An 11176-nucleotide genomic window follows, 5' to 3' on the forward strand; every position below is an offset into this window, starting at 1 on the left:
ATGCGAGTAAACTCAATGCAAGAGGTTAAAGCCAGCAGGCCTACTTGACCTTCATAAATCACAGGTGTGGGAGGCTTTAGAAACAGAAACCACGCATTTTTAAATAGTTGTAGCAGGAAATATATGTTCAAAAAAAACGTGTTAAATAGTATGTGACATTTCTCTTTCATTAATAGCATCAGTTTCGTATAATTTAACCCATATACGCAAAACAGCGACATGGGCAATGTGCCAAAGGCGTATTCTGGTAGGACTTCGTAGATCCTGCGTTGCTGTCCGTGTGGATCGGAAAAAAATCACCAGCATTAGCTGAGTCTGCGCAACGCAGGGGCTCTGACTACGAAGTTTCTGGATTTGAGTCTACAGTCCAAGAAAAAAATAGATTTCAACGTTGAACTGGTAATTGCAGCAAACCTTACTCCATGAAGTAGCCTACTAAAATGCTCAATGTCAGCGCTGTTATTATTTAAGACGCGTATGCGTAGCGTGCGCAAACGTTAAAATATGCCAAGAAATCTTAGCTAGCTAGCTAGCTATCGAACAAACATCACTATAAATATGCCGTGTATCAAAATGGCAGACGAAACCGAATACATCGAAGTGAATGTAGTGGCTAGCGAGTTTCTAAAAAGTATACATATTTCTGCGTTAAGACAGAGTATGTGGATGCATTTCTTTGATAAATAACTATCGCTAGTTAGGCTGTTTTTGTACTACTGATAATAAAGGAAAGACCGTCTTTGACTGCGATGGCGCTCGTCCGAGCTTTGTAACAGCAAAGCAGCTCATTATAGCAGTTGCTAGCTATGACTGTTCAACAAAGAACCAGGAAGACTATGCGTATTGGTGGGGCGATCGGATATAGTAGCAATTAAATGAATGGTTAATTTAAAGCCAAACGCCTCTGACTCGTGCATGTGGTATCAATGGATATGTGTTGCCAAAAATCTGCAAACCCGTCATGTGGGCTATAGATTTTATCAGTGTAGAAATTTAAAATAATGCATTTGTACCCTGATACTTAGTCAAGGCATATTTTTTTCACTTTAATACGAACTTAAATACAAAATGTGACGTTTATTTTTCTGATAATGCTCTGGGTTCCCAAAATCAATATTACATTTGATGTTAGTCGGAATGACCCAGATCCTAACTACTGATGGCAAATTTGAGTTGGAATGGAATCAAACTTTTTGTCCTACATCACAAAATATGGTCAGCAGATCCGATGCCACTGTTTTGGTGTGTTTAATTGGGGAAAATGCGAGTGCGCAAATTATTTGACGTTGGTATGAAGCTGCTCTGTATAGCTGAAATATCATTTAATGAGACCCTTGCTAGAAATAATGCGTATTTTGTGCGGCAAAAGTAAATTTTTTGTATTCCTTTAATTCTGATGTCATTTAAATATTGTTGATGTTTTGTAGTAAACAAAATAAGAAAGTCAGTGCAGCTTTAATGTACAAGAGGGAGATAGATAGCCTAACTGTAGGGGGTACTAACAATATCGCATGCCTTAGAGACCCAGTGTTATTTTGGCGTTTGGACCCTGTGTTATTTACTCTTAATTTTTAGATTAAATGGGCTCCCCTGTTGATTTTGCATGAGGGATGGGAAAACATAATTTGATTATGATCACAAACACACCTTCAATAACTAGCTATGTCAAATGTATAGTAAAAAAACAAGTGTATCTATGATAGCTATTGAAATAACTACTGACAATGATATTATGCACATCCATTTTGATTGCCAAGAATAAAAGTTGGGCCTGTGGCAAGGACAACTATAGATTCATAGGCTGTGAATGGTTGAATGGTATCACCAGTCTGTAGCTATGTTATGGTTGTTAATCTGAATCACAGAGTATTGCGTTCAGCTCTGTCTTGTGAATTGTGTCACCCTATAGTTCCTCTCTGCTTGAGGTGACTTCCTGCCCTGCAAATTCATGTGAATGCAAAAAGCTGAAAGGGTCAATTCACTGATTGGATTAGCTGTCTTCAGAAAGATAGTTGACTTGTCCACATCTTTGGTTTACCCAGTAAGTAAAAGTGACCAATTTTAAAAGTAGTTTAACTTTACATAAATCTTAGTTCAAATAAAAATGTATTTTTTCCTTTGGTGTCATTTTTTAATTTATGATTAGCTTTTTTTAAAGTTTTGCTGTGGTTTTCCCTATTCTCAATAGCCTTACTGTAGCAGTGTGAGTGGGTCAGTGGTCACAATCTGCTAGGTTGCGTTTCTGTTGAATCTGCACAGATCCTTTGATCTTCATTCTACCTAGATCAAGCTCAGTTTAACGGACAACAGATCCCAACTGAATGCGCGGACTGTTTTTTCCTGGCAGGTTGGCAGTGCGGAGGGATCACCCTCTCTGACTGGGCGGGGTGAAGACGGCGAGGGACGCGGGGAGGCCCGGAGAAGGATCAGGCAGTTTGTCAGGGAACGCAAGATGTCAAGTTTTTTTTACAGTCCCCGTGGGCGTGGGGCTGGTGGGGTGCCCTTCAGGAAGAGGAAGTCACGTTTCACCTTTGACGAGGTCCAGCTCTTGTTGAATGAAGTGAGGAACAACCGCCACATCGTCATCGGCAAGTTTTCTGTTTTACAGCCTTGTCCTTGTGACCTTGTACTGCCACATAACATTCAGTACCACAGGGTATGTTTTTGATTGGCCCAGACTGTTTTTGTGTACAACAGTGGATATTTTGGATACTCACAGAAGTTTCTCAACCTGCCTGCTTCACAATGGCTGGCATAGGGGCATCAATTGATTTGTGATTTAAAGCAAGAAATATACTTCAAGTAGAGGGATGGGTAGCGGCATTAGGACCGCTAGTTTGCTAGCTAGCGGGCAAAAGGTTGTTAATCAGAGGTGTTCCTAACTAGCTGACGTTAGCTAATTAGTGAGTGAAGTGACTAATTTTGTCAAAATTAAGGAACTGTTTGAGCGCTGGATCAAAATAATTGAACTATCATTTCCTAGTAGCTAATTAAAACAAGATTCTGAGCTCCTGTCAGCGTTAGTCGAAACAGTCATGTAGACAATTCATCAACCCTGCTAGATAGGCAATGCAAGTGGGATTGCTAATGGCATTAGCCCCGCTACCTAGCTAGTGAGCAAGAGGTTCTTAATCACAGGAGTTCTTAGCTAGCTAACGTACGAGTAATGTCGCAGTATAGCAAAATGTTGTTTTAAATTATTTTTGTTGATTAATTATTGTGAGCAGCATTTCCTTGAGTGGATGCTCTTTTCTTTTGTTTGACCTTTGTAGCTAGACTAACTGACCGATGTAGCATACTTGTCATGATGTACCTTAAGTTATATGCTTTGTGGTTTTTCAAACGTTTTAATTGTTGCAGGTACATTATTTATTTCAGCTGCTTTGTTGCCGATGTTGGGAATGAATTTGGGGGCGCGGGGGGGGGCTAGAAAAAGTAATATAGCCCCAGGGCCTACCGTCCTGTAGATGCAGGCCTGACTGTTACTCGGTATGGCCTCAGCCTTTCTGCTGCCGGAGGCCGGATTGGGGGGGGGGGTTCCGATTTTCAGGTTACAGATTGATATTTTTATCTAAACGTTTTTTCTAAATGTTACTCATTTATTTGAGTAAACGGTCCCAGCCCTTGTCAACATATTTTGTGATTAAGAAAGGCATAATTGGCCTGCATATTACGTAATGATTGGGATATGAATACAGCTTTAAAGGGAGGTGGGCCTATGGAATAGATCTTATAACCGTGGCTGCAAAAACAGCTTTCAGGTTCTGTTGTAATTGTCTCAAGCAGCTGCAAGTTATTGACGTGGATCTGCATGCATTGATTCTGAAATTAGTAGTACTGTGCAACTGGAGACTGAAGTAATAGGCCTCTAAATTTCAAATTTCAATGAAGAGACTGGAAAGCCATGTGAACTGGGCATGCACATATTCACTACCAGTACTCCACAGATAACAGCATTCTTTGTAACTAACTTTGACGTATGTCTTTCTGTGGATATTGACGTTGTTGTTCTGTGGATGAGAATTAGTATAATTCGCTGCATGCTTCAGGAACTCTTTGGTCTAAGGATGCTGTTAGCCAGGTCTGACACTATTGCTCAATGCTCACATAATGTGTGGCAATGGTAGGATAACCGCATGGGTTTAGTGGTTGCTGTGAATCCCTTTATTACCCCCTCCCACACCTGACAGTTTATTCTTGCGGCTCACACTATTGGCAGATTTGAACAAGCGACGGAGTTCTTTGGCACAGGGAGGGGAGGGGGAGAGCTGGCTTGTTTTGAAAACACAAGGGCTAGCGGCATTTTGCTTAGTGTATCTTTGAAGGCATACTATGCAGGACTTTTACCTTGTAAATATTATGAATTAACCATGTTCAGTCATGTCTATGATGCACTGGCAGCAGAATGGGCAATATGAGTAAGAAAGTAGCTATATCTCAATATTTTTAGGCAATATACAATACATATCCCGATAAAAACGCATGCTCAGAAATAGCTTAACAGAGTGATTTTCAGTCAGAATCCTATACTTATTGTAAGCAGTCTATATTATTGCAATCCGATATGCACAACTTGTGCATAACCAATTGTAGGAGCTGACTCAGTAAAACAATAACAGTGCTCGGACACACCTATGCTTGCACAACACATCAAATACAGCATACGGAACTAATGCATAACTGTCAAGTGAAAATAAATAGTTGAACATTGGCATAATGACGTAGCATAAAAAGGTAAACAGAAATTCTCTCCTGTACACATCCTTTGTTTCACGAGATACTGATTGAGTGGGATCTGTGGATAAACAGTGCACACTGAAGCCACACAAAACAATTTCTGTGCAAATTAACAGAAAGAAATGGCTTCTTTAAACATTAAGTATTTTTTCCAAGTATTTCCTTTTCCGTTGGTGTGCATAGGCCCTTTCTCCTGTGTAACGCAAACTTGTTATCTGGCTGCTGAGCTGCTCTTACAAGGAACAGAAGTCTATCTAGTTTCTGCCTTGAGTGATGCTCGGTGGCATGACACAATGTTGCCACTGAAACTAAATACCCTCCGAGGGAGAACGAAAGGGTGACATTGAAACTGCTTTTCCTTGACAGCCACAGCAATTAAAAAATGGAGATACAAAAATAAAAACGGTATAAAAATGGATATGAAATATGAAATGGAGGTGAGAGTGCGAGGTTTGGGGTGGAGGAGACTTTGATTGTAAACACAGAACCACAGCAAAACTAAAAATGCTGCATAGCATGCCTTTAAACAGCAAATAAGATATCCTCAAGATAAATTGTTCTGTTCATTATAGATACTGCCTATCGGCCTGTTTAAAAAAAAAATGCTAGCATCACATGCAATGTTAACAATAATACAAATTAGCACAACTTGAAAAATGTAACTAATAGTGATATTAGCAAACATTTCATTAACTATAATGTGCAAGGATTATTGATCATGCTTCTAAAAGCAGTTTTGAGCAGCCCACAACAATCTGCTGTTGGTCTGCGCATAGAAGAAAGCTTTTAATGTTAACTGACATTTTGACGCATGTTTCCCGTGGGACCTGTAAGTACCGTTACCAGCAAGTTACGTTAGGTAGCTTGATAGCCGAAATCGAGTACTCGAGGTGAGTGGGCGGAGTTGAAGTCAGAGATGGAGACTTCTTTGATTGTATATACAGGACCACAGCAAGGCTAAAAAATCCTGCATAGTTTGCCTTTAATTTTATCCTAACCACCAAACAATAAAAAAGCCCAAACATATGCACACTCACAAGCCAAAAAAACCACAACCTGCGACTCTGTAAATTTGACCGCAACTTTAAAAAAAGTAGCCCAAAGTCGCTTATAATATGTGACTTTTTTATCCTCATTAAAAATTTTATTGAAAAAATTTTATCCCCAAATTTAGGATATTGTTAAAAAAATGTTAAATATAAAAAAAATCTATTTGGGTGAGAGCAAATCTATTTGGGCTGGCCACCCAAATAAAGTATGTGTGGGAAACTGCATAACTCAGGTGGGAGCGCTATGTTCTCTTTCACTGCAAGTCGCTCTGGAGTGTCTGCTGACTGACTGTGATGCAGTGTAACTCAGGCCTGCCCTGGTTTCTGTCTCACAGGCAAGTTCAACAGGGGCGTCTCGGCCGACGTGAAAAAGCGCACCTGGGCGGAGATAACCGCTCGCATCAACGAGATCAGCGAATGCCCGCGCGAGATCATCGAGATCATCAAGAAATGGTCGGACCTGAAGTGCGACACCAAGCGCAAGGTGGCGGCCATGAGGGCGGGGCTGGGCGGGGCCAGCTCGGCGCTGCGCATATCCCGCGACCTCTCGCCCGTGGAGAACATGGTGCACGAGATCCTGCAGCTGCCCCCGCGGGACGACGGGACCAGTGGCTACCCGGGGGGCTGGGCCGGCCTGGGGGGCGGGCGGGTGGAGGAGAACGGGGACGACGACGATGACGACGACGACGTCCTCCTGGGAATGCCCTCCGCCAATGGCAGGCTGGACCTTCCTCCCATGCTCCCCATGCCCCATCTGCCCCCGCACCCCCTAGGCATACCCGTCTCCATGGCCATGCCCATGCCCCTGCCCCCACACCCGCTTGCACACAAAGGAGAGCTTGCCATGCCCCCCTCGGTCTATGGCCTCTCTGCCCGGGATCCGGCCTTCTCATTGCCTGTATCTGGTAGGACTGGGGCTCATTCTGCTCTTTCTGGGACAGGGTGCATTTGAATGTATTTCTGTGTTGAAACTTGTAATCTCAGTGTAGTATTAGGTAGTATTTATGTATTTATTTTCTTTGATCCGTGAGCTCATTTAAATTTGTGCAATATTGGACTATGCTGTTGGTGAATAGCATTTGTAGAAGTTTCAGAAATGCATGTGAGAAATATCTTAGCGCTTGGATGTCTATGTGTCACATTTGTGAAACATTAAATAAGTTTTTAAATAATATATGTTAATGCAGGAAGCATGGGAGGCATCCACGTACATTAGGTTTCTTTGTAAACAACTTTATGTATATGCCAGGATCTGTTTACATGCAGATGTTACCTGAACAAATTCAAAATTCCTAGCTACAATTGCATGTGAAATACAACATTGATATTCTTTTGAGTTTAACCCTTTCCTTTGTCTGTTTGGCAAATTGTGGACTGATTTTTGCTCATTCTTTTCCTGCTCCCTGCTGCTTGTCCTGTAGGGGATGGTCCTCTTTCTTCTTATGAAATGCAGTACGAAATTCCTCACGCTGAAGGTAAGAAATTTCCCACATAAGCACTCACTGCTGAGCCCCAAATACGAACAACTATGGAGGTCTCAGCTAAATTACATAAATACGTGGCTTGGCTAGAGGCATATGTCTGAGGTTTCAGAACTCTACATTCAGTTACTAGAACAATTACAGAAGGCGTCCTTGTGTCTTGTGATCTCCCCCTCTAATAATCATGTTGCATTTGGTTCAGCTGATGCATGTGTGTAAATGTGTCTGCATGCATAAGTGTGTGTTTATGCATTACAGTGCCTGCATATGTGTAGGTGACATGCATGTATGTCCATGTGATGATAATAGGTGAGGTATATTGCATTACATTACATTTATTTGGCAGACACTTTTATCCAAAGCGACGTACAATAAGTGCATAGCTTTTCACCTGGTCAATTGTACAGGTGTTCACCTGTTCATTTTCCCCTCAGACCAGGGCTTGGATGTGGAAGACTCGGACGGGGAGAGGCGCGAAGGCCCGCGGCCGCCACCCTTCCTGGCCCCGCCCAGCCCTGCCGAGGAGGAGCACCACCTGACGGGCCTGAGGCGGGCGGCCGCCGTGTCCTCCGCCCGCTCCTCGTCATCGTCGTCCTCCACCGCCGTCCCCGCTCCTTCCTCCTCCTCCGCCGCTGCCCCCCCTGCGCCGTCCCCCAGGGGGGTGGAGGCCACGCCCCCTCCGCCGCCGCCGGCCCCGGCGAGCTCGAGCGCGCGGGACAAGATGCTGCAGAACGCCACGGCGAGCGTGCGGGAGCAGCACGCCACCAACGCGCTGCTGGAGACGGTGTCGCGCTCCCTGGTGCTGCTCTCCGAGTCGGTGCAGCAGCTGGTGGAGACGCAGCAGGAGTTCGTGCGCGACTCCCTGCGGCTGCAGCAGGAGACGGTGCACATCCTGCGGGATTTCTCCACCGGCGCCCTGGCGCTCATGCGAGACAAGCTCAACGGCCGGCCGCCGCCATAGCGACAGTAGCCTGGGTAACAGTACCCTAGGTGGAAGGGTGGGGGGAGGGCTCCCTTGGGTGTTGCAGGAGAAGGAGAGTGGGCCACACCCAAACAGATTACCATGCAGACCTGGCTGTCGTATGGAAAGCATGGGTGCTGTAGGGACATTCCTGATTCAGGGTAAAACTGCTCTTGTTAAATAGATATGTGGATAAGCTAGCCAGGCCCCAGTTCCACTGATAAATATACATTTTTCAAGAGTGTACTGTACGTCAAACCACTGGCTGGTTTCTTGCCTCATCTGGATCGTGCAGAGTATTAGTTAGGGCACTGGACTTGTGACTGGAGAAAATATGGTGGGTTCCAGAGTATAATGGTATACAAACAATTATACTAATTTAAGAATTATTAACAATTATTTAAGAATAATAATTTGGTATTGAGTAGCCTTGAAATTGAAATCAGTCGACGTGGAAACTGAGGGTGAGTTGGACAGCAGGCTGGTGATTGGCTGCTGCAAAGATGTACCATTATACAACGAGCCAATGGTAGTAGATTAAATGGGGGGTAGCGGGGTGGGGGGCGGCGATATAACTGTTCTTGGCAGCCAGTCATGGCTGCTCACATGCTGTATGTCACTGTACAAGAAATTGCCAAAGTGTTTGGATGGGGAGGTGCAGCCGAACATTGCCATACACTAATGGCCCTTATAGTAGTTTTAGTCATTAACACAACTGATGATTCGAAGCACCACCAGAACCCCTTGTCGCATACGTATTTTAAGTTAACTTATTTAAATAAAATTTTATTGACTTAATTTTACTACAACAAATGAGAAGACAAAAAAAGTCAACCACAGACAAATGTTCTGTTTGTTTTTGTGAAATAAAGGAACGGTCGTGGAATATTTTGCAATACTGTACAGAACTTTTCTTTTGTATTATTTTCAAACCCTGCAATGCGTTTCGTGGCATTTGGCCCAGACATCTGGTTGTAATAAAGGTGATACCGGTACTACTGTAAACTCAGCTGATACCTGTATTTATTTTTTAATGAAAGAAATGACTAGTGAAAAATCATATTGCACAGAAGGCACACATGGATCCTACTTTCCACCGAAGTCATGTTGTTTTCCATAATGTACATTTTCTATGTCTTAGGAATTGATATTTAGATGATACAATATTTCGATGTTTTGTTATAAATCACAGTTCATTGTCCATACAAAAGAACAGGACACATTTTAACCATTGTGTCTTCAAATGTGTTCTCATTCTTATTGTGACTGAATGTTAGTTTTCCCAACCCATGCCTTTTTAAATCCACATGCCATCAGTTCCTTTGCAAAATAAAAACAGTTTATGTCACAGCTGTTATGATGCATCAGAATTTGTGCAGAATTTTTATTTTAGCCAGCTTTGCGACTGTAATGCTGTGTCATACTGTGGTTCCTCGTGTATGTCTGTCCCATGGAACACTAAACTACCTGATTTAGAAAGAATCCAAATACTGGAGTAGCTGCGCCCCCGTAGGCTGAGACTGTGTGTGGGCCCCGTCTCTCCTGCCAGTTCTGATTAATGTCATTTTTAATATGTGGGAACTTGAGCTGGAGACTGTGCCACACAATGTGCAATGTAGCATATATTGGGCTCATAACCAGAAGGTCTCTGGGGTTCACTTCTTAGGTGGGCTGCTATACCCTTGAGGAAGGTGCTGAACCAGAATTTCTGCCTTACACGTCTAAGTGTACGAGTGGGTAATGTGCAAACTGTTCTGTAATTTTCCTTGGACGGGTACCTGCAATGCGAATAAATAATTTTTTAAATCATGTATTGAAACGCCAACATTGCGTTGCATTTTAGTGTGTGTGCGTGTGTGCATGTGTGCATATGTTCCATGGATTATTCCATAGCAACAGGGTGCAATTCCATTATTAGCAGAAACAAATTTACTGATTAAAAATGGACAAACCATACAGGTCAATAAACATGTCTATCAACAAATTGTTTTTCTCTTGCTATTAAACAAGTGATGCAATGATGTCAATGGGATGACATTTCTGATGGGTAACACAGAAAGGGCCCAATTTGGTTTTTGATTTTTTATTGTTTATGATCATGCTGCCAAAAGAGGAACATGAAGGAAAATGTATGATAAATATACTCATTATAACTGATACTTAAGATTATATCAGCTCACATTAATATTTGCATCAGCCCTGCGCAGTGGATTGTCCTACTGAGAAGGTGAAATTTTGCACAAAGATAGTTCACAGTAAAACAGGAAATAGCAGCTTTGAAGTAAGGCAAAAACTCCCCGTTGAGGAGTGCTGGTAGAAACAACTTTCCGGAAGGGAAGAAGACATGCGAGGAAGCCAGCTGTAGAGGCAGCCTATGTTCTGCTGGGTAGCTGGATGTCAGCACTTAAAGCTAGGCTAAGTGGTAACAGAAAGGTCATGGGGAAACCGTTGGACCAAGTACCTGTGGTTGGGCAGATTATAATCTGAAGTATTAGATTAGCTGGCAGAAGAAAAAAAAATTCAAAGCAAAGAAGTGGATGTTAATGTGCAGGTCAGAGGAGCAAAATGATACATCTAGGCCTCCAGTGTGTTTCATAGTGTGGGCTTGAGGAGGAGAGGGTTGTGGCTGGAGCCTACTGTGGTTAATGACTACATAATTACTGTGTTAAGCGTGGCACATTTAGAGGCCTGAGTGCAATATGGAAAAGCCCCTTGTTGCTAAGCTATGTCAGCTTTTCTAAAAACAAAATGTGACAAAAGGGGTGTACACAACCATGACAGTTGTCCTGAACTGACAACACTCCAACGCAGCAAAGAACAGCAAATCAGGGCAGGGGGGCAGGACCCTCAGGGTGCTCTTGATCAGCTCGATGTTCCCGATCCACCCTTTCTGTTCATTTTCTACAATAGGACTGACTAAAAATGTTCGTTTTGAGCCTACAGTTGCC

General features: G+C 43.0%; 1 protein-coding gene across 2 annotated transcripts; it reads left to right on the forward strand.

Moving 5' to 3' along the window:
• The first annotated feature begins 199 nt into the window (after nucleotides 1-199).
• zgc:113149 (uncharacterized protein LOC541363 homolog) lies at nucleotides 200-10053 on the forward strand. 2 transcript variants are annotated; one of them, XM_035385827.1, is made up of 6 exons: nucleotides 1124-1215; nucleotides 1910-2041; nucleotides 2348-2588; nucleotides 6122-6691; nucleotides 7208-7261; nucleotides 7702-10053. In XM_035385827.1, the coding sequence occupies exons 2-6, from the start codon at nucleotides 1955-1957 to the stop codon at nucleotides 8226-8228; spliced, it is 1479 nt and encodes a 492-aa protein (XP_035241718.1). In that variant the 5' UTR covers nucleotides 1124-1215; nucleotides 1910-1954; the 3' UTR covers nucleotides 8229-10053. The 2 variants fall into 2 exon arrangements, with proteins under 2 accessions (XP_035241719.1, XP_035241718.1); XM_035385828.1 differs by lacking the exons at nucleotides 1124-1215; nucleotides 1910-2041 and adding an exon at nucleotides 200-399.
• The last annotated feature ends 1123 nt before the right edge of the window (nucleotides 10054-11176 follow it).

This window comes from Anguilla anguilla, chromosome 12 (genome assembly GCF_013347855.1).
Source record: "Anguilla anguilla isolate fAngAng1 chromosome 12, fAngAng1.pri, whole genome shotgun sequence".
NCBI lineage: Eukaryota > Metazoa > Chordata > Actinopteri > Anguilliformes > Anguillidae > Anguilla > Anguilla anguilla.